Source organism: Nyctibius grandis, chromosome 14 (assembly GCF_013368605.1).
Source record: "Nyctibius grandis isolate bNycGra1 chromosome 14, bNycGra1.pri, whole genome shotgun sequence".
Lineage (NCBI taxonomy): Eukaryota > Metazoa > Chordata > Aves > Nyctibiiformes > Nyctibiidae > Nyctibius > Nyctibius grandis.
The window spans coordinates 6,159,165-6,182,369 of NC_090671.1; the positions used below are offsets into that span (position 1 = coordinate 6,159,165).

Sequence of the window (23,205 nt, forward strand, 5' to 3'; positions counted from 1 at the left end):
AGAAAAGGGGCGGTTTATTGCGGCGGGGCGGCACATAAATACACAGCGGGGACTCGCGCGTGTATGTGGGTGCGGAGGGGGCACTGTACGCACCCTACAGACATTTACAGCCGTGAGCGGGAGCAGCACCGAGACCTCCGGGGCTGGGTACCGGGGGCGGCCGCCCTCCCCGGCCCGCTCGCTGCGGTGTGTCCAGCCGCTCACCCGGAGTGGGGAACGGCGAAGGGCACGGGTGGGCTGAACGGTGGGAAGGGAAGGACCCGACCGCAGCCCCTTGGGGTTTTTTTTGGCGTAAGGTTATGTGGAGCGGGGGTGTGCAAAGAGCTGGAGCGGGGCTGTACGTGTCAGGCCCCAGCCCGGTGTGCGGGTGCCCTGGGGACAGTGGTACGAGACCGATCGGTGCAGTCATGAACAACCCGGGGTGGGGGACCCAGCTAGGGACGAGCACAGGGAGCGACGGGGCAGTGTCCAGCACTGGCACCCAGCACCGTGGAAGGAAGGGGGCCCCTTGTCTGTATACAAATCGGTATAAAATCCTAACACATACTAGTGATACAACATAAAACTGGGAGCAGGGCCAGGGCGGGGTCCTGGCAGTCACCATGGCAGCCCTGGTGAAATGACCCTGGCAGCAGCCGCATGTCTGCGTTCCTCTGCAGGCAGTTAGTGTCCCTCAAAGCCCCTGGCTAAGGCTGAGGGAGGTGTCCCAGTGGAAGCCCTCCTCCCAGGCCAATGTCTGGAGCAGCAAAGGCTGCTGTTGTGAGCTATGTAAACATAGGAAATGCCATCGGATCAGTTCTACAGGATGGGGTCCAGGTTAATTAGGAGAGTATGATTCCGTTCCAGGCTGGCTTGATGGCTTTTCGGATGCTATTGCTGGAAAGAGTGTGGTCACGTTAAGGGTTTAGTGGCTGCTCTTGCCTGCAAAGGACACGGCAGATGCTTTTATATTGCTAGCATCTGAAGGTGGGGCTGATGGAACTGGAGAGGAGCAAACTTTGTCACTTGTGACAGACACCTGTTGTGTCAGATGCTGAGCCTGAAAGGAAGTCAGGAACGGCAGAAGGAACCCTCTGTGTGGCTGCTGGAGGTGAGGGTGATGAAAGGGGAGCGTGAAGGACACAACCACCCCCTTCATCTGAAGGAGTTGGAAGAAGGTGTACAGCTGAAGAAGTCCTGGCTGATCTGGCGTGGGTAGCCCTCCAGCACTTTCACCTGGACTGGATCAAACTTCCAGTAATCTCGGCCTCTCAGGAAATAGGCAAAACCTGTGGGTGAGAGAGGAAGAGTTAGGAGAGACAGGGTTCGCACAGCTCTGAGTTCTTTCCTAGCATTTTGTCCAGCTAACACACTGCAGCAGTACCAAAAGAGAGCCTGGAAGAGGCGGGAGATGCTGCTAGATTCATTTCACTTGAACCCAGGCTTGTGGCTTACACTGTTCTTTCACACTGTTTTAGTTTTGATGGGAGAGTAAACAGGATGGATTTTATTTTATATTCCTGGTCATTTTAAATAGGTTGTACCCATCTAGTGACTTGGCCCTGAGAGGGCAGAGGACATCTAGGACCTGAACAGGGCCTATGACAGGGCGCTTGTGAAGACCTGCTGCAGAGAGTCTGTCACTGCGGGGAAGCTGCCCTGAGACTTAGGCTCTGGAAGCAGCAGGGAGCCGTTCCACTGCATCCTTTGTGAGGAAAGAGGCAGTCACCACAACTGTCACCCCAAGTGCCCGGGCTGTCCCCAGGGTTTCTGTGGCACTGCCATGCTGTCTTCAGCATGGGGCACATCTGGGAAAAATAGGCAATACCGAAAGCAGCCTGTTCACTCAGGACAGCTGCCTAGGCTGAGGTGGGGGCAGCGTTTCTGCTGTCTTCTCATCACTTTCTTTGTCGGGAGTAGGAACAGCTGGGTAGGACTCTGTGGCCATTCCTTGGTCAGAAGTTTGAATTTTCTCTATCAGACGTTTAACTGTGGATTGTTGCAATTACCAATGATAAAACTTCTCACTTTTATGGGAGAAGCCTCAGTTCCCTACCCACTGGAGGGAGCTGCCCCTCTCTCTGCACTGTACAGCATGCACTATGGCTGGGAAGTGCCCACGGCTACCTAATGTCTAAATCTGCACAGTTCTTCTAGCTGGGCAGTGGCATCAGCCTGAGCACCCACCCCAGAGCAGGCCACATCCCTGCTGCACTGACCAAACTCATCCTGAAAAGCCGCGTCGATCTCCTGAGGGACGCCACGCCAGTCGGCCATGGTCCGGGGGTAGATGTTGTCCACCTGGCGGGTGTGAGGGTTGAAGCGCCAGTAGTTGCCTCCACTGAAGATGTAGATCTTGTTCTTCTCAGCCCCCCACACCAGAGCTGCCTGCACAGGGGATGCAGGGAGACCCAGCTCCACAATCGGGGTGGGACCGGATACCCGTCTCTCACCATCGTAAATCCAGTACTGAGAATCTGGTGAGGAGACAGAAAGGGGAGACAAGGGTTCAGAAGCTCTTTGGTGTCTGATAATTCAGCAGTGAACTGTACAACTGGAGCTGGCACCTTGGCAGAGCTCCTAGGGAAAGCTGTGCCTGAGAGGCAAAAACCCCACCAGTGTCATGGACACTGTCACCGACGGGCGCCCAAAGTGCCGGCAGCGTGAGGAGCTGACTTCCCACCTCGGTCCAACCCAGAGAGTGTCAGTGGTGGGATGAGGAGGACTGTTTTAGCAGCTGTCTTTTCTCTACCTGTGGAAGTTACACTAAAAGACTTGGCTGGAGGGACCAGCCTCTACCCTGCAGTGTCTTGGAGGAGAACATACGTGGGCATGCACAGGCATAAAGGGGGCATGCGGCTGTAAAGGAGCAAGCTACAGAAACCAGGAAGAAGTTGCCAAGATGAAATAGAGACTGGAATCGTATTTCCAGATTAGATTAAAATGGGAATCTCTGTAATTAGCCTACGGCATGTAATACTTTCCCCTTATCTCAACTCATGGTAGGAGCCTGCCAATTTTAGCACTGTAAGTCCTTGTGCGCAGGTCAGGTGCTAAGTAATGTGTTTATGCAGGAACGCTGCCTGCAGAGCCACATGGTGTGCTTTCTGCTACTCGGTCTCATGGTGCGCAGACGGGGTGTGCACACCCAGGGCAGCTGGGTACCTACGTCATTCTGCATCCCCGCTGTTCAATCTACACTTGGAAAGGGCATTAAAGAAAACAGTGGAGCTGAAACAGGGGTTGTTGCTGGTCAGAGATGGCCAGGAGGAGGTTTGGCCCCCTGTGGGTGATTGGTTTTTAATCCCCGTGGTGGCAGGAGGTTGCCTGGTCCTGCACACAGGCTCCCTGTAGGCTCATTCAGTCTGGGGGTACTGCAGAAACTCTGCATCCAGGTCTCTGAGGAGCAGAGAAGATGCTGTCCATCCCCTGAGCAGGACCTCAGGGTCACAGGCTCAGGACTTTCACAACCTGTGAAAGTGTCTGGGGCTCTGTTCTGGCACGGTGCTTCCCAGGACAGCTGTGGGGAAGGAGCAAGTGTTTCCTTCCCCCTCCTTTGCCAGCAGCATTGCCAGGGTAGAGGCTCAAAACAAACGTTTGTATTCCAGGGGAGGAGAATGGGATATCTTGGCTGTGTCTAAAATAAAAGTGACCCCTCCTTTTCTCTTCCACCCTCAATATCTGCTAAAAAGTTTAAACTAAACAGACAAGGAAACAAATAACAAGGATCACTGGATTGCTGAGGGTGCCCAGAAGGTTTATCCTCCCAGGAACTTATTGAGTCCTGAATATCCCTCAGTAAAGAAGATGCATTTCTGAGCCGTCTGATCCCAGTCCAGCTCTTACCTTGGAAAAACCAGATATTGCCCAGAGGGTCCTCGAAGGTGGCATCAACAGAGCTGGGGATCCCCTGCCAGTGGCGGGAGGCCAGAGCTGGGTAGCCGTCCTGCAGCTTTCCAGCTCGGAGCCGCCACACGTAGCGGGACTTGAAGAAGAACAGCTCCCCTCGAATGGTGGATGCGGCGTCGAAAGCTGTGTCGCAGGCGTCGGGCTGCACAGACTGCCAAAGCACGGCTGGTCAGGTGCTGGGACTCGCAGGAGGCCCCCTCACCCAGGCTGGGTTCAGCGGACGGGACGTCCCCATGCCCAGGCCACTGTCCCGCTTTCAGCCAGTTTTGGTTGGGCACGTGCTGCCCAAAGATCCCCTCCCCACACATCCCAGGCTGGTTGGCACTGCCGGCCATGGGGTCCGGACCTGGGCTTGGCAGCACGGGTGGAAGACACAGACACCAAACCACGTGTAATCCCGCTGCTGGCCTCACGGAGAGGACAGTCCCAGCAGCTGGGAACCAGCTGTGGTGCTAGAGGAGGACACAGACAAGCTGTTGACTCACCTCCACGTTGGTGATCTCATTTGTCTCAAGGTCCAGCTGGGGCAGCTCTGCTGGCTGAGTTGGGCTTGGGTCGGGATCCAGTTTGGGTTTCCCGTAGAGGTACTGGATACCTTGCTTGTCATCCTCACTTAGACTTAGTGGGTAGCGGAAGATGTAGAAAGGAGACATCAGAGACTTGGAGACTGCCGTGTGCTGCAGGCCCAGGACGTGGCCAAACTCGTGAGCGGCCACTTGGAGGAGGTCAGTGCCTGCAAAGGGAAAAGATGGGAGACGCTTTTGCCTGCTGGTGTGGGGGACACCTGCCTCCTAGGCTCACTGCTACCCGTTACCAGCCACCGGCAGTGCACTCAGGTACGTTGTAGGAGCCTAACGTGAGGAAAGAGAAAACTACCTCAGCTACAGCGCTCACAGGTTGTTGTTCCCAGGGTTTTCCTGGAGCACTGTGAGTGAATTCGTACACTCAGGTGCTAGCCTGGGCACGTTGGTAATTTGCAATTCTGTCGCCAGGGGCTTCTGTACCCCATCAGCTATGAGGAAGAAAAAGGTTTTCCGTGTGCTTTTGGATAGAACAAATTTGCACAGGGAAAGAAGTCTGGCCCACATAAGTAGGTGTCGGGGTGGAAAGGTTGGTTTTTGTCCCTCCAGCCTTGGCAGCAGTTGTTGGCTACAGCTGTAGGGTATCAGGTCCCATTTAGATCATGTCCACTGCGGAAGATACCTGCATCAGTGGGGATTAACACTTGCTAATGGCCATTGTCACGCAGACAGCAGAGGGAGCTCATTTATTGCTTGTGTGGGGACTGTAGCAAGAAGGTGACATGTAGAAATAAATCCATAAGAAATTACCCAGTGTCAAGGCCTGGGCCTTCTTCACCAGACCTAAGCAGATTTATGGGAGATCATGTTTTACAAATACATAACGTTGGATCATCTAGAAAAGGGGAGGGGGCCAAGTGGATTTCAGTATGCAAAAACATGTCATTTGGCAGGTGATGTTTAGCTTCCAGCGGATCCTTTTTGAAGTTGATAAATTTCAGGTAAAGCTGGAAGAGAGGCACATGAAGCAGCGAAACTTGTGAGTGGGGCTGTTTGTTGACAAGTCCCAGCGTATTCATTCACTTGCCTTCAGCCAGAAATCCTCCGAGCCGCAGCCCGAGCGATGAGCAAGGCGGGGATGGGAGTCAGCCAGCCCCACTGCTCCAGGCAGGATTTCCCTGTGCTGGCTCCAGGGGAGCAGGTCACTGCTCAGCACCGGGATGGGACGGGCTGGGACAGGGGGGATGCAGCTGGCAGGAACGCCTGGGAAGGGCGGAGGGGAAGGTGAGCCCCCGTCTTCCTCCGCTGGTCAGCTTTATGCTGAAGTGATGAATTTGCACAGAACTGCCTCAATTAAATCGACGCATCTAGGTCAGCTGAGAAAGTGGGATTTCTGTGTCAGTGATTTATTACAAACTTCCAGACACTTCTGTCGAGTTTGGCAGGCTCCTCACTTGATGCTTCCCAGTGCTGGCAGATCGGCCGTGCCAGTCAGGTTCTCTGGGGAAGGTGAACAGCAGCACGCCTGAATGAGCTGTGCTGGGGAGCATCGCTGTGTCCCTCGCAGAAGGTCCTCCACGGGGAGTCCTGCTTCCTGCACGGCGCTGGGGTGACCCCCGGGCACACCTTAGCCCTCCTCGTACTTCTGCTCTCCCGTCTGTAAAATGAGGCTAAGGATTTCCCCGTCTCACTCAGAGCTGAGATAAGGATTTTTCCATGTTTATATCATAAAGCTCTTTTCAGCATATTAAATGGCAATTAGCTGCAAAGAGCTTTTACAACATTTATATATGGAAGACGTGGGCGGGGGGGGAAAGGCCATGGAACAGGGCTGGATTCTGATGGGAACTGGCATCCGTTTTCCATTCCTGGTTTGCCTCCAACACTGTCTTTTTGGGAGAAGGTAGGGAATTCTTCAACAGCACAGGCAGCCCTGAAAGAGGGTGAAAAACAGCAGAGCCCACTCCTCCCTAAGGAGCAGAAATGCTTCTGCAGAAAGATCTGGTGCTCTTTGGTTCTTGTTTTGGGTGAGCACGAACAGGGTCGGAGACAGAGCAGTCCTGTGCCCCGCACAGACTCAAGCTGGCATACAGCTGGCAACAAAGCGGACTTTGGGGGAGCCCAGCTGAGCCCTGAACACTGATGTGGACAAAAAATGTTTGGGAAACCCCAGAGAGGCAGGGGTTTAACTTGGGCTTTGTGATTGTGTCTTTGTCCCTGTAGACAGAGTGGGAAGGAGGAGGAGGGGCTGACCTGAGTTAATTCTGGTGGGTCTTGCAGAAACTGACGCTTTGGGCACTGATTCAGATGGTCCCAGGCAGTACTGCAGTATCTCATGAGATACTGTGACACCAGACCCTGAGTGCCCTAGGAGACAGCTACCAGCTTGGTTCTATTATTAGCAACAAAGAAAAAAAAGAATCTTGACTCGATGTGGCGTTGTTTATGGTCAGAGCATTCCCAGGCCACGGGGGCAGAGCTGGAGCCTGGGTGGTTTCCCTTTATGGACTTGTTCAAAGAGAAAATACTTTGTGGGCAGGCGGTGAGCAGTGCGTGCAGGGACTGGGGCTGAGGCTGTCCTTTGGAAGACAACTGTGTCAGACAGTGCTTGAGCCTCAGTTTTCCTTCATCCCTTCCCTGCTTTACTTCTAACGGCTCCTGCCAATGCTGGGTGCAATTCCCAGGTGGCAGCACGCGTGGCTGGGCAGAGGAGCCGTCTCTCAGATGCGTCCCTCTTGCTCCCCCCGCACAGGGGAGCCCACTGGGAAACCAGGGTCCTGGTGCTGGACATAGGGTTTTGCTGTGGCTGAAGGGTGACAAGAAAAGACCTGAACACTACCAGTAGGGTTGTAAGTGATAGGAGATGACAATGCACACCACAAAAATGATTGCTGCCTCTCAGTTGTACAGGGTCCCTGTTCACACCACAACTGAATCATTTCCAGGTGCCCCAATAAGCATCCTGGAGGGTCCACAGCTCCCCCTGAAACAGTACCGTACCCAGGTTGTTCCCAATCGTCCAGGTCTCGTCATAGTCAAAATGGACATCTCCTTCCCGGTGTGTCTTGGGGAAGAATGCGTGTGCCAGGATCCCCCCGGGCCCGTCGAAAGGCAAGTTATCTCCATGCCAGTACCTGGAGGGAAGACACATTGCACCTCAGACAAACGGCCGCGTACCTCCAGTGAACAGCATCGTATGGCCCCACTGCAAGGGGGCATCAGCTCTCACTCCCATACCAAGTTCATCCCACCAGTCCAGATCGACTGTTTTGAGCCCTTCGGATTGGCACCAACTCCGTTCTGCATCGGGGCACTGAGGAAGCAGAGCTCGGTCACACCGAGCCCTGGGGAGTTCATATGTTTTCTCAGGGATGTTTCTCTCCTCCCTCTGTTCAACTTCCAGCCCAAAGCTGACCACGGTGCCTAAAGAATTAAGGAGGTGACTGCTCGAGCCAAGATTGAGCTGACAAAGCTGAGCAGCGGGGGGATGCAGAGGGGCAGCCAGCAGCGAAGCCAGCCAGACCTTCAGGTCCTCACTTAAGCCAAGCCCACTGTTGACTAGTGAAGGAAACCCATGAGAGATGTGGCCACTTCAGAGAGCTGAGGGAGGCACAGGCAAATACACAGCGTGCAGATCGTGTCACTGCTTGGACGGCCTCCACTGCCTTTATTAGTTTTGTGCGAACACGCAGCAGAGGGAAGTCTTTGCCCCCGTGCGTATTTTGCCAAAAGGGAATTTCAGGCTGGGAGCCAAGATTCATTTAACCAAGAAACTATATTTGTCTTTGGGCAGACAGTTACGTCGTTCAGTCAAGGGACAGGATGGAGGACCTGAAGATGGAAAGTCAAAACAAATGCTTAGGAAAACAGCCTGTGGGCAGAGAAACATAAATGTACCAGGAAAATTAATGAACGATCAGTAACGGTGCTGTGCACAGCCAGCATGGAACAGCTGCACTTACACCAAGCAGCCCACAGCTGACAGAAGGAAAAAAAAAACAAACCAAAAAAATGCCAGTGTCTGAAAGCAGAAATATGAGCCTCCACTTAAGTGCCTAAGTTGTGTGCTGGCAGCTCTCCGCTCTGGCCAGAGGCTTGGGGTCTTGCCTGCAAGGCTGCTGCTCTGACTGGGAGGAGGGTGCTGCTGCCCACCCTGCTCACCTTGTGAAATCGATGACGATGTCAGCCCGGCCCTCCTGCACCTCAGTGAAGGTCAGCGGGGTCACGTCACTCCAGACTTTCAAAGCTTCCTCAATGGTCCTTCTCACTTTGGCTTTTACAAGTTGCCACGGGAACCTGATAATTCTGAAAAGCAACAGACACTGGATGAGGAGAGCATCAGCCGTTGCCCCATGGACACTGCTGTCATGAAGACACTAGCTGTAGGATCAGCGTCACTAGGGCTGCCGCTCGCTCTCGACACCGGAACATCTCCAATCCATACAAGCACTGCTCCAGCACCCTCTTCCAAGCAACACGTGCAGCAGATAAATCCCATCAGTGTTGAAACCCTCTGGCTGGTGGGCCCAGAGGTGGGCTCTCTGGAGAGCTTTGCAGATCTGTGCTTTTCTGGAGGGAAGGGATGCAGCATTTCCCAGGTCTGTCCCCCACGAGTCCAGCCCCACAGAGGTGCCTGGGAGTGGTGTGATGTGATTTCTCCTCCTCAATCTCTCCTTTTTTTGCCCCCGGAAACCTGGGCTTGCTCAGAGCAGCTGCTGCCTCTTCTGCCTTCCTATAACACAAGCAGACTGTAAGGTATGGCACAGAGGGAGCTTGCTTTCCCTTCCATTAACAGTGTTGGTGTGTGTTCATCTCTGCTGTGTTTCTTTCTTTAACACTATTGACCAAAAAAAAAAAAGGGAAGAAGCCTTCCTGTTACCTATCACCTCCTAACGCTATGAGGAACTGTCTCCTGCACTTAATTAAAGGAAAGATGATTTACATGCTGTCAAAGACCATACGAGTGTGCTCACCTCTCCACTCATGCCCCTGTGGGCAACTGGGGAGGCAGCACAACCCTCCCACAAGCCTGTTGAGGAGGTTCACAATTGAGGACGTGTGGGGTGACTTGGGCAGAACTCTACACTGAAGTCGTGTTTATGGGAACATCAATAACAGCTGAATAAAAAGGTCTTTTTAAAATAAACTGTGAAGAGAGCCCACAGCGGGGTGGCTGGGGGGGAACAAAGGCACAGCAGGAGAGGGCCGGTAGTAGAGGCTCGGCTTGACATGTGTCAGGGGTTTGATGTAGGGGAGTGAATGTACGCACGTGGGGGTGTTGGTGCGGGACGGGCCGAGGGGTGACACGAGGCTGTGCGGAGCGTGTTTGGGCAGGGGCGGGTGGGCAGCTGTGTTTATGGCAGCGTGTGCGAGGGTATGTGGAGGTGCTGGGTACGACCCTGCTGGGGGTTCAGCATGCAGCTCCCCTGCCCCGCAGCTGGCCGTACCCAGCTTCAGGGCTGCCCTCCAGCGTTTATGATCAGCGTGCAGCACTCCAGGGAACATCGGGCTGAGGGGTTTGGGGAGGGAGAAGCAAACCAGCCTGACTCCTGTTTCGGGTCTTTCTTACTTGTAGGTGAGATCAGTCTTGTCCCAGCGTCCACCGGAGAGGACGAACCGCTTCTGCCGGTTCCGCCCGCTCTGGCCGTCCGGCAAGGCCGGCAGGTCCGGCACGCCGCACCGGGGAGGGTTCCAGTGTGCCGCCTCCTCACCCGCGCCCACGGGGAAGCCCTTGGCGGGCACGCCGGTCCCCACCGCGTTCACCAAGGAAGACAGCCAAGGACTCTGCTCCTTCCAGGTGTGATGCTTTCTAGACACGTCCTAAAAGGGGAAAGCAAGGCCATGACTTCAGTGTCTGGAAGAGAGGTCCTGATGCAGCGTGGTGGACGGCTCCCCACAGCAGCGCTGCAGCGGTGAGTTCCACCTCTGCCTGGGGCTGCTCCCCTGCTGCTGGGGCACAAACTGCTCCCCACAACCATCCTCCGTTCCCTGGGCTCTGCTGCTGCCTGGCTGGGTCACACCTGGGAGGCACTGTGTCATGCCATGGCACCTCCTAAGCACTGGGCTATTTTTGGTCCGTTTTCCCTTGGCAGCTGGCCGGCAGGAAATGCTTTTGCAAACTGTGGATGAGAACCAGACCCTTCAAGAACGAAATAAATCACTAGGGAGTAAATTCTCCCCCTTTGCCCCACATCCTTTATTCCCTCCTGGCCTTGGGGGGAGGTGATATTAATGGGACGAAGCCTTCAGTCCCCAGCACACAGTTGTGCTCCCCGTTGTCGCTCCCATGGTGTCCCCATGCTGTCCTGGCATGGTGAGCAGGTTCTCAGCATGGCTGGGGGACAGCGCAAGCTGGTGAGCAGGACACACGGATCCGGGGGGTGACTTAGAGCCCAGCCCACGGGGCAGAGAGCAGCAGTGACCGTCCCTGTAGCCCCTGTCACTGCCTGAGGTCACTGCTTCTGCAGAGGGATGGGCAGGACCATACCCCTTTGCCTCACTGTGCCTGTGACTCTGTTTGGGGATAAGATCACCTGGGCTCCCCCACACTTAGTAGGAGAAGCACAGTTCCTCTTGGCAACATTAATTAGTGCTAATTAGCTGACTTCCATTGGTTTCCCACCTGACAGCAGGACAATGGGGCCACCAGGAAACATGACCCAAGCGTAATCTCCAGCCTGCTGTGAGGCATGTGGGGTGAGAGGCGCTTGGTCCCTGCGTCACCACGCTGCACAAGCCAGAAGGGCCAAATGCAGAATTTTTTGCCTGATTCTGTGTGGGCAAATTTAAGGGTGAGCAGCAGGAGCTGAGGTGCAGCAGTGACGCATCTCTACTCAAGCAGGCCCTGTCCCACAGGGCTCCAAAGTGAAGACCTGGTGTTTAGGGGTCCCCTTTCTTCCCCTGCAAAGAGCTGCCTTCCTCCAGGCCAGCTCTCCTGACTGCCCTGCCGGGGACGCGAAGGTCAGGCGGGCATGATGCCAGGGCTGCCACGATGCCGTGTAATCCACGTGCTGCCGCCGCGCTGTTCCCTACAATGAGCCCATTCACGCGGGCTGGAATGAAGCGTGAAGCCCTTGGCATTAATTCCGCCACCGAGCTCCCGACTCTGTAATGGCCCCGTGCCTCTGAGCGACGCACGGATGGACACAGGAGCCTGAGGGGTCACACAAGGTGCAGTTTAGGTGTCCGGCTCTTTGTGTGTCTGTCAGCACTCCAGTTTGCTGGCTTGTCCTCCCCAGCTAGCCAGACACCCTTGGTGGCATGGCACTTGCCAGCCTTTGCCTTAGAAACCATTGACCCAATCCTGGTGTCCCGGTGCACTGTCACACACCACGGGAACCACACCATCAACACGTGCAAAGAGAGAAAGCCACTCTACATTCTGAGCAGCAAAGCCTACCCAACCCACCAGCCGTGGCACTGGGAACCCATCCAGTGCCTTAGTGGAAGGAGGGTGTATGGGCTGGCCTGTCCCAGGGGAGTCTGCACTGGGCTGCTCCTGTTGAATGCTGGAGCCTGGCCAGGTCGGAGGTACCTGTCTCTCTAAGAGGAGCTCTCTAGGAGCTGCCTGGCACCCTGCCTGGGCTGGCAGCTAGCGCCTGCAAAGGATAGCTGGCAGGAGGAGCTGATAAGGTTGATGTCCTGGCCAACATCTTGCTCCCAGCCCCGACGAGACCCTCTGCCAAGCACATAATGGCAGCTGCGCTACCAAAGCCCAGCCTGGAGGGCTGCTCGGCTCCTCGCTCCTGGGTGCGCTCAAGAGCACCCACTGCCACTGGAGGCAGGTCCTGCTGCCTGAGGACATGGGATGATGAATGTGTCTGGTTTCCCAGGGCCAGGAGGTGCAGGACAGCCGCTCCGAGGCACATGGGGAGAGTGGAGATGGACCCTGGGCAGAGTCCTCGCTGTGGAACTGGGAGCACTGGGAAACCCTCAGGAGTTGCCCAGGTAAGTGAGCGGGCTGAGGCTGACACAGATGGGCTTACTCCTGTTTTTTTTTTCTTGGCTGTGCTGAGTACATCCCCCCGCTCTCCCAGGAAGGCTGGTTGGTTATTTTGGTCCTGGCTGGGAGCGCTGACATGAACTGAAAATTATCACTCTCCTCTGAGCACAAGCAGGGAGGAGGAACTGCCTGTTCCCTTCTCACCCTGAGGGATCCCGTGTTCAGAGGCAGACCAGAGGTAGGTTTTCTCTCTCCTCTTTGGTAAGCTCAAGGCCACTGGCATGAATCCTGGCTTCCAGCCACCCAAACCCCACCTCGCCTTAGGCGGGACCCTCTCCGCTCCCACCTGCCTGCCCTCTGCCGTGTCCCGGCCCTGGGAGGGGACACAGTGTGGCCCTGGGAACGGCTCTGGGTGGAGGCAGGAGGCGAGACCTGCCCTGCTGCCCTGTGCACTTGCCATGCCCCTGGACAAACAGCGAGCCTCTCCCTGTCGTCACTGCACCGACATTAGCACCATGGCAGGAAAGGGCTGGAAAATGCCACTGCAGGCACAGCCGGCAAGGGGAAGTGTGACGGGCAGAAACCACTTGCCAAACAATGCTCAGGAGACGCGTCAGGCTGGAGATTTCAGTCTCCTTGGCTGGACACACCTCGCTGCAGGCACTTCCCAAGGCTTAGATAACATGTCGTCTCGCTTAAGGTTTCATCCTTCCCACCCAGCGCTGAAGCCACCCTCTCCTGGGGAGATCCCGCTTTGCTCTCCTGAGCGGTGGTGTAATGCCCCAGCTGTAAGCTTAGGGGCTTGCTCAGGGCCGTGCTGCTGCTGAAGCTAGTGCAGACCTGCGCAGAGAGGATGAGGAGGGCACTGGCTGCTAGGGAACTCTCAAAGCATCCCCATTCCTCCCACCCCACCACCGGAGGGGAAAGGATTACCAAAGACCAAAAGCAAAGGACAGTCCCTGCAGCCCCGGGCAGGCTTTCAGACCTGCTGAGTGCGGATCGGACCTGAGCCTCTGGCTGAGGCTGTGTGCAGCCACTTGCGCTGCCCGTCCCAGCACAGCCCTCAGCTGGGGTGGCCGCTGTGCACGGGAATAGACAGCTTTTACCCAAGGGAAGAGGCCAGGGCTTTGCAACAGAGACTGAGCAGCAGAACGTCTGCACAACATGAGCGCAGAGGGGCTGCCAGGCCTGAAACCGAGGGTCAAGGGCAGTGAGGACAGCAGAGGAGCAGAGAGGGCTATGCTGCAGGCTGGCCACAGCCCCTTGCAAAGAATGTGCCTTTTCCTAGCAGCCTTGTGACCGAAAGGCTGAGGAGGGGGACAGGAGGGAAAGGACGGATGCCGTGGGAGTGCAGAAGCCACAGCCGAGGTACAGACTGCCCGCTCGGTTCCTCGCAGCTTTATCAGCTCTCAAGTGCTGCGATACCACAGCCATCACTTCTGGGTCTGCTGGGGCCAGATGAACGCCAGCCAAGCTTCCCAGGAAGCGTCCCAGCCATCCCAAGGAGCCAGGAGCATCTTTGACCTCATTGTGTTGGGCAGCACTTGCCCTCCAGAGCCTCCTGGGAGGAGAAGCAGCCGGAGCAGCACAGCTGAGTGGAGCATCAGCAACGCTGTGTATAAAACACCTCAAGAGCGAGGCCAGTGCCTGGTACTGACAAACCCCGTGCTCTCCTCTGCCTGGATCCATCCTCTGCTGCCTGCCCTGAACTTAAACTTGTCTCCTCTGCCGTGTACCTAATTACCTGGGCTCCTGCCGGCTCCTGCAGCCCAGACATGAAAGGAGACCCCCCTCCCCGTCAGACGGCAGAGACTGGACAAGTTACAACGCGAATCCCATCAGTCTTGGATACTTCCCCTGTCATTGGGGGTTCTTTCCTCCTCTGCTAGGAGATGAGCTCATGGGTTTTCTTCCCACCTCCCTGTCCCTTTGCTGCTGCTTCTCCATTTCTCCCTGCTTTTTCCTTCTGTTACTCAGAGTGTTTGGTGAGGCCCTGGTGTTTGCTGCCTCTTTGACTAGTAGCATTATCCTCCTCCCACCTATGAGCCTGCACCTTGGAGCACTCCTGCCCTTAATTCAGTGCATGGGGAAGGAGAGCAGAGATGCTTTCTCCTGCAGTTCTCATGTAAGACAGTTCTCTCACCCCATTTCTGTCTGCTGTTGGGTGGCTGTGCCCCCAAGGGGCTCTGCACCCCCTTAACAGGCTGCAGCAATGCTCCTGCCTCAGATCAGCACTGTTGTCCTGATGCACAGAGTACCATTGCCGGCTTTTTGGCCAGCCTGCCTCTCAGCCCAGCATGAATTTGCAGGGGTTGGATTTGCAAGAGCAGCTACAGCTGATGGTTAGTGGTAAAACTGGAGCCAGCTCCACTCTATCAGGTTGTGTCCCAGAAGCAGACTGGCCTCGGGAGGTGCTAATGCTGCGGCTGAAATGTCATGGCAGGAACAGATCATGTTTGTGGTCTGGTCAGACCCTGAGCTACACGTGCTCCTGGTCGGGGCACTCTTAGTGGAAACAATGGAAACTCAGTGGAAACAACGGCAAGGCAAAGCCACCAGATTTATTGATCCTACCTCCCCCAGAATGCGGCAGAATCTCCCAACCCCTCTAACTATGAACTCTTTGCTTACACAAAACACTTCTGCTACAGGACTGCCTCCTTCGTGCTGGGCTGCAGCCCGGTCCTGCTGCAGACAGAGCCTGGGGGAAGGCAAAGGCTGAGGCCAAACCTTGGCCAAATGAGGCCAAACGGGAGGTGCCGCAGTGCCTGGCTGTGCATACACAGTTGGAGGTTCCTCTCCACTCACTTCCCATACTCTGTGGCACCATCAAGCACTACCTCCTGGGGCCTGACAGTTTGTTTCCGGATTAGTTGGTGGTAGTTGTTGTTGGCAACGGAAAAAGGAAAATGTTTATTTTTCCTAAGCAACGTGGAACATGAAACATTATGGACTGCAAATGTTTATGCCCACAGACAGAGTGAGAAGACCCAGGCTCTGATGTAACAAGAGAAAGCAAATGAATAAACACTGCAGGACTATTTTTATTATCAGGCACTTTAATTACATGACAGTTTGTGACTCTAGTCCATCAACAACACCACAACCAAGCTGCTGGTGTCACCCAAGCAACAGTTTGCCAGAAACAGGAGTACTCACAAAGCAAACAAGCCCCAGGATGCAGGGATAGCAAAAGGTTTCCAGAGCCCTTAATCTGATGACCTAGAAATCCCCTTGAAACCAAGAAACCGCTCTAGGATGCAGCACACTCCAGCCACAGGTGGAAGGGGGTTGAGGTGTTTTGTTCATTGTGCAATTACATCCAAGTTAAGGTGAGCGATGAGCTAGAGGTGCCCAGCCCAAGGACGACAAGCCAGGACATCTCCCACTGGGCACGGCCACCTGGCACAGTGCAGCCCTCTTCAGAGCTACGGGGGGATGTTCTACCCTCAGGGAGCGTATGCAGCTCAGACGTGCAGGCTGGGATCTCCAAACCCACAAGACAACCACTGTCCCCCTGCCCAGTCTCCTGGAGATGTCTGGGGGGTGGTTTCCCCCTCCGCTAATTTTCACAGAGCTACTTTTGTGAGATAGTGATGCCTCTCTCCTGCCCAAATCCCACTACGAGGAGGAGATTTGGTCACCTCTCTCTTCTTGTGGGTCTCATCTGCACCAGGATCTCAGTGAACCCCTAAAAACCTGTCTGTGGCCCTCAGTGAGCCCCTGAAGCACTCCACTTTTCATTTTGCCGGACAGCTATGTGCAGACTCAGCAGTGCTTCCATTCACGTTACAGGCTGAGCCGTCCCCAGCGTAAGAACATCCAGGAACCCTTCATTTACCTGTCTGCGTATTTGGGGTTAGTAGGAAAGAGCTGACAGTGTCTCCGGTGTGGAAAGTCTCTGCAGGACAATTTTTCCACAGAAGATCCTTTTTGAAACAAGACCTACACGGTGCACCCTGCCTCTGCTGAGCCCCCCAAGTCATGGTGCCAGGGCAGGATACGCGTGGGGGAAGCAAGTAAAGTGCAGCGTGAGCTGGCGTGGGGGGGGATCTTCCCCAAAGTGCTTCTCCCTCCCCGGCACACTTCGCCAGCTGCACACCCCAAGTCTTGCCAGGCTGCAGGGCGTGCGTGTGCGTTGCATGTGAAAGCACAAACACAACAAACCCGCTGGAGAATAACTGCTTACATGTGTCTTCAGTCTCTCGCAGAGCAGAGGATAAACATGCCTAAAATTACCCCAGCACTCACCGCAGTATTTAAATAGCCAAACCAATGCGTGGAAATCAAACCCTTCCTGCGGGAGCTGCCTGAGCCCTGAGCAAGGCAGGCAGCCTCCCCGGCTCCTGGGCTGGGGGAAGGCAGCGCCGTGCTGCCAGGGGGAACCTGCGGGGTTCGGGGTGAGAGCTGCAGGATATGGCTCCCGAGGGATTACGCTGGCAGCTGGGAGGGTGCCCACCACTTCTCCATGGAGAGAGTTTCCCAGCAAATGGACTGACTTTGATTTCCCAGGGGAGCCGAAAGCAATGCAGGAATTCAGCCTCTGCGCGTGCACTGCCCCGAGGACTGCAGGTCTTTTGTTCTCAGGTTTTACAGTGGACACCGGACACAGCCTGTACTCTGCTCTCAGTTTTCTCTTTCTTTCTTTAGGAGCTAATGTAAAAGCGAAGGAGATCTACAGGGTTTGCTACAAAGAACACAGCTCCTTCTGCAACTTGCCCCGTATAGCCTGGCTTTAAAATGAATCTGAGCCTTGACCCCCTCACCCCTCAGTACTGCTGTTGTGAGTTGTTACTCACCGTGCAGCACCCCCTGCGCCAGGGGCTGCCTAGCATGGTCCGTGCCCACCCCATCTGCTAGCACAGCTCAAGGAAGTCACCATCGTCTGTCCTGTAGGAGTGAGTCTCTTTTCCCAGCTCAGCCCCTCAGCTCCTTTCTCATTCATCACCCGACAGCGAAAGGTGCCCAGGCAGGAAATCAGCTGCTGTTAGAGACAGGGGAACATCTCTTTGCGCAGGGACTAGGAGTAGCCAGAGGGGTGAATGTGCAATAGCATGGCAGAGCTGTCTAGTAAGAGAGGGTAGAGACGGGCTGAGGCCAGAAACTCATGCACAGGCCACTGTTAGCCCAGCAATCCCGCTTCAGCCGTTCTGTGCTGACATGCGTACCCCAGCCGGAGGAGGAACAGGGTGCACTGCTGTGAACTTACTTACATCGTATACGAGAGCAACCACTGTGATGCTGGCTTTACCTCAGAGGCGCTAGAAGCCTTGACACCAGATAAGGAACCCAAAAGGGCAGCTATTTGGGATGAGAGAACTACTATTTGAAAGGATGGGAAATCATCTGCCCATTTCCAACCCCAAACCAATGCTGCAAAGACTGAGTGAAATACATTGATTTGAAATCCCGAGCTCCACATGGCTGGCCAAACACACAAGAACAAGATGCTCCTGAACAAAACATGCCTGTAGAAGCATCCCCTGGAGTTACTCCAGCCACAAGGCAAGCATTAGCGCTCACGATGCAGAGCATTAGCCTGGGATGAGGAAGAAACCATCTCTGGGCAGCAGACTGCAAACTGGGGGGACCTTCTTTGGGAGTGTGGTGGCGGATTAGACGGACCAGGAGCCTGAGCAGACCTGGACCCCTGCATTAACTGTGCTTGTCCAGCAGTTCGGTGCGTTCCCCCTGTTCAAGGGGTACTGGCCAAGGCAGATAAGCCCTAGCAACCTCTGCAGTCAGTCAGCAGCTACGAGCACTGGCAGGAGATGAACAGTGCACGTCACAGCTGGAGCGGACCCAAGTTCGGATGGTATGAAACCCAGGCTGGCTCTCCCTTCCCCGGGGATCCCGCACAGGTCCTTGCTGGCAGCAAGACCAGGACCAGAGGCTGTGCAGGTCCCTCCAGGAGCGGCAGCTTCTTATCTTGCACAGGGCAGAGCGTGAGGCACCCACCAGCCCCGCCAGCATCCCCGCAGGAACCAGCAGTCTCCAGCCTCGGGCAGGTCCCTCCCAGCCCACCACTGGCTGCGTACAGATGGGGATGAAATCCGTGGAGCGGTGTCATAAGTGGGGTGCAGAGTTTCACCACCCCGGCGCTTGGCCTCACCTTGCTCGGAGGCAGAGCGGAGCCGAGCGCAGTGACACTTTGTTTGGAATAATACAAGCACTTTGGGGGCCAAAGCTACTCCGCGCCAAGTCCCAGCCCACAGCATATTTAGCAGCCAAGTTAGAAAGTACTCAGATGACAGAGCTGATAATAAAACCATCGACAGAACCTGAACTAATCCCCTTGGGCTGCTACCGAGCATTTGCTCTGTCATTATTTTATGGCACACTAGCGAAGCGCATGTGTATAATAACCCAATTACGCACGCACACATCCCCAGCACAAGGAGCTCTCTGTCTTCTCCCGTCCCCGGAATCCCTCGCACGCCGCTGCTCTTCTCTGGCAGCGGCAGTCCCCGCTGCTCACGGCTCCATCCCAGGTGCTGGGATCTGGCAGGCATATGCAGGAAGAAAAAGCCCTGCTGCTCCCTCCTGCCTGCGCCTTTGATTCATCCCTTTAGTCTCGTCTCCCCGTAACACTTCTCGGAACTGCCAGCACAGCTTGTGGGGGGTGTTATTAGCAGGCAGCGAGTGCTCTGCTGCCTTTAAAAGAAGGCGGGGATCCCCTGTCCTCTGCTATGGGCCCCTCACTACAAGAAAGACATTGAGGTGCTGGAGCGAGTTCAGAGAAGAGCAACGAAGCTGGTGAAGGGTCTGGAGCACAAGTGTGATGGGGAGTGGCTGAGGGAACTGGGGGTGTTTAGTTTGGAAAAAAAGGAGGCTCAGGGGAGACCTTGTTGCTCTCTACAACTGCCTGAAAGGAGGGTGTAGCGAGGTGGGGGTAGTCTCTTCTCCCAGGTAACAACCGATAGGACAAGAGGAAACAGCCTCAAGTTGCACCAGGGCAGGTTAAGATTGGATATCAGGGAAAATTTATTCCCTGAAAGGGTTATCAAGCATTGGAACAGGCTGCCCAGGGCAGTGGTGGAGTCACTGTCCCTGGAGGGATTTAAAAGACGAGTAGATGTGGTGCTGAGGGACACGGGTTAGTGGTGCGCTTGGCAGTGCTGGGTTAACGTTTGGACTCGATGATCTTAAAGGTCCTTTCCAACCAAAATGATTCTGTGATTCTAAACCCTCCTTGTCCCGCTCCCTGCCATGAGAGTCCGTTTTTCCTTCGCTTGCTCCGCAGAAGGGAGCACGCCTGTGACAAAACTCCCCTAACATGCCAAGAGGAGCCCGGGGAGCAGGGATGCCCGGCCGGGGTGACACTGCGGGGGGCATCGCCGGGGCTGGGGCAGCCGTGCCCTGGTCGGGGACTCCCGGCAGCGCGTCACTGTCCGTGCCGGCATCCCGAGGGTCCTTTTTGGGGGGATGGAGTGGGGAGGAGATGACTGAAGGGGGATTATCCCGCTCAGCCGGGGAGATGCTCCCCTCGGGGCTGCACCCACGGGGCGAGGAGCGACTGGGATTTGAGGAAGGAGGAGGTGGGGGGGACACCCGGAGGTACCGGCTGGTCCCGACTCACCGGTTTATGTCGGCGGGCGGGCGCGGCGGGAGCGCAGTGCAGCAAAGCGGCGGCCAACAAGGCGGTGGCGGCGGGCAGCGGCGGACGGGCCATAGCGGGTGGCGGAACGGGATCGGACATGGGGCGGAGGGGAAGGGTGGCGGGCGGGGGGGGGGAGTTTCCCCGCTGAGCCTCTTATTCCCCCCCACCCCGGAGCTGCCTGCCCTCCTCCCCGCACCTCCTCCTGCTCCTGCCTTTTGTTCTCCCCGAGCTGCGGCTCTACGGGCCGAGGGGACACGGCTCGGTGGCATCGCGGGAGGGGGGTCCCGCCCGTCCCGCCCCGCTCCGCCCCGCCGCGGCGGGGCGGAGCGGGGCGGGACGGGCGGGACCCCCCTCCCGCGCCTGCTCGGTCCCTGGGCACCGTGCAACCCGGTCCCCCGCCGGCTTTTGCATCTGCAGCTGTTGGGAGTCACCTAAAGCCCGGTGTCAACGCTTTCCAGTCTTGCAACTGGTTTCAGTCTGGATCGGGATGGCTTTAGACGGGTCGGTTTAAAAGTGGCTTTCACCTCTTCTGCCTTGGGAGGACTAAAAACAATCCTCAGACCCTCAGTGCCCACCAACACTGCTCAGTCCCCACGGGGGAACATCTTGATCACAGAATCACAGAATCAGCTGGGTTGGAAGAGACCTCCAGGATCATCGAGTCCAACCCCCGACCCAACACCCCTGTGTCAACTAGACCATGGCACTAAGTGCCACATCCAGTCTTTTCTTAAACACCTCCAGGGATGGTGACTCCATCACCTCCCTGGGTAGCCCATTCCAATCATAGAATCATAGAATTGTTTTGGTTGGAAAGGACCTTTAAGATCATCGAGTCCAACCATTAACCCAACACTGCCAAATCCCTGAGATTCATTTTCCTCCAGGCTGTTTGGGGAGGCCAGTGCCCAGGTCCCAGTACAGGGCCGGTCCTCAGAGCCCCTCCAAAAGGCACCGCAGTCAAGGGGAACCAAGCGAGACGACAGCAGCTGGTGAGAACCACACCCTCCCAAGGCAAGGCGGTGGTCTCTGCTAGAAGAAGAGGGTATGGAGGCATTGCCAAAGGCACTAGACCATCATGGAGGTGGTAAGAGCTTTAAAAACATCGTCAAGTCTTTCTCAGCCTTTCTGTGAAGAAAATTTCCTAACCTGAACCTCCCCTGCTGCAGCTTGAGGCTATGTCCTGTTGCTAGTTGCCCGGGAGAAGAGACCAACCCCCACCCTGCTACACTCTCCTTCCAGGTAGTTGTAGACAGCGATAAGGTCTCCCCTCAGCCTCCTTTTTCCAGGCTAAACAATCCCATCTCCCCCAGCCGCTCCTCATAGGACATACCCTCCAGACCCTTCACCAGCTTTGTTGCCCTCCTCTGGACTCACTCCAGCACCTCAATGTCTGGACACAGTACTCGAGGTGCAGCCTCACCAATCCTGAGTACAGGGAGGCAATCACTTCCCTAGTCCTGCTGGCCACACTGTTTCTGATACTCGCCAGGATGCTGGTGGCCTTCTTGGCCACCTGGGCACACTGCTGGCTCATGTTCAGCCGGCTGTCCACCGATACCCCTAGGTCTCTGGGTTTAAATGTGTCTGCATCCCTGCGTTGCCTGCGCAGAGCTCTGCTGAAGCCGTCTGTGTAGCCCTTCACTCCCATTTGCAAGAACACTTTCCCTGTGCGGGATGCTGAGGAAGGGGAAGGAAGGGAACACCCCTCAGTTTGGAGGTGCCGAAGCCTCCATCAGCTCAGCCACCTGGAGACAGAGGCAGCAATGCGCAGATCTGGTTTCTTGGTGCCTGTTTCTATAGGAGAAGCCCTGGACTGTGTCAGCATCCCCTCAGTAGACTGAGTTTAGCTGCAAATTGTTTCAAGAAATGTAGGCAAACAAGAAAACTTTGACCTCCAGCTGCCTGGGCTGATGTGCAGGGAGTGGGTACGGCCTCCTGACATCCCGGACTGTATTGCTGGTTTATTTGTCTGTGATCAGTTGTTCATGTTTTGTTTTATGGGAACCATACTGAGGATGGAAATACTGGGTACGGTAAGCAGATGTGAGAAGAAAGAGCCTGGTTGTGGCCATGTTTGGAAGGTGCTGCCGTGCTTGGCTAGTGGGCTGTTAGCCAGGTGTCCCCACACCGGCGCAGTGTATTTGGTGTGTCCCTGAGGCCTTACTTGTAAGAGGGGAGAGGGAAGGAGGAAAGAAGCAAAAGGGAAGAAGCGAGGAGCTGGTGTGCACAAGGCTCAGACTTTACACTGTGGAATTTACCCTTCTCCTGCTATTCTGGCTGTGCCCTGGGAACGCAGAGCAGATCCTGCTTTCTCGCCTTGCACTGAGCCAGACAGCTGGGTCCCAGTGAGAAAAGCTTTCCTGACTTTGTCTCTCATTCCTTTAGTGTCTTTTCTTTGAATGCTCGTGTCTCTGGGAGCTCGGTGCCTTCCAGCCCATGGCAGTGGAGCCTGTTGGTGCCCTGGGGAAGCGGGGAGAGGCGTGGGAGCAGCCTGTGAGGCAGCGACAGGCAGTTTGGCTCTTCTTAATAAAGAGCGACTTTTGAAGGGAGTGTTCTGGGAGGCACGGTCCTTGCAGAGATGGGACCGTGTGCGAGAACTGCTGGCTCCTGCCAAGGCACTCCACACAAAAGAAAGTGCATGGTGTGTTTGGGATTACAAATATTTCCCAGCGGAGCAAGTAGATGTTTAGCAGTGGGAAAATGGCCCACTGGGTGTTTTGGGGCTTGTGTGCTCACCGTCTGCCGAGGGCCCTGTGTGCAGCCTGCAGAAGTCGTTTTTGCTAGTACTGCCGTGCTGGGAGCTCTCTCAGCCACTCTGTCCACGCAGCCCTCATCCCTACCTCAGTTTGCAGCCTGCTGAACAGACAGAGGCTGCGGACAGAGGAGCACAGGGCTCCCACCCCAGCCCCAGAGTGCCGACAGCCTGACATCTCTCAGTGCAGGCACCATCTGCTTGCTTTCCTGCAGCTCCTGCCAGACTGGAGCCAAATTTGGGGTTCAAGGATCTCGTGATGGCTGCAGGAGCTCAGTGGAAGCCCTCATGATTGGAAGGTCCCGCTGGTCGCTGATGTTGCTCATGCAGCATCCCCATGCATGGCTCTTCTTGCTTGACACCTGCCTCAATGCCTTCCAATCCCAGCAAGCGGAAGAACTGTGATGGGTTTTCCAAGTCCTTCTGGCCACAAGCGTTAGCTCTTCTTCCACGCCCCTGAGGTTTTCCAGCAAGGAAGGACCTTGTGAACACCTGGGCA

The 23,205-nt window shown here is 55.7% G+C and overlaps 1 protein-coding gene across 1 annotated transcript; it reads right to left on the reverse strand.

Annotated features, from left to right (window-relative positions):
* Positions 1 to 272: 272 nt before the first annotated feature.
* On the reverse strand, positions 273 to 20,049 carry MMP11 (matrix metallopeptidase 11). Its single transcript, XM_068412769.1, has 8 exons — positions 19,931 to 20,049; positions 9,979 to 10,229; positions 8,571 to 8,714; positions 7,410 to 7,543; positions 4,374 to 4,621; positions 3,826 to 4,039; positions 2,199 to 2,456; positions 273 to 1,268 (listed from the first exon to the last, which is right to left on the reverse strand). The coding sequence occupies exons 1-8, from the start codon at positions 20,021 to 20,023 to the stop codon at positions 1,135 to 1,137; spliced, it is 1,476 nt and encodes a 491-aa protein (XP_068268870.1). The 5' UTR covers positions 20,024 to 20,049; the 3' UTR covers positions 273 to 1,134.
* Positions 20,050 to 23,205: the final 3,156 nt, after the last annotated feature.

Coding starts and splice junctions, on each gene's coding strand:
- MMP11 (XM_068412769.1), bottom strand. CDS start 20,023: ATGGCCCGTCCGCCGCTGCCCGCCGCCACCGCCTTGTTGGCCGCCGCT. Junction 8,715..9,978: donor AAGACTGATCTCACCTACAA/GTAAGAAAGACC, acceptor GTTGCTTTTCAG/AATTATCAGGTTCCCGTGGC. Junction 4,040..4,373: donor ATGAGATCACCAACGTGGAG/GTGAGTCAACAG, acceptor GTGCTTTGGCAG/TCTGTGCAGCCCGACGCCTG.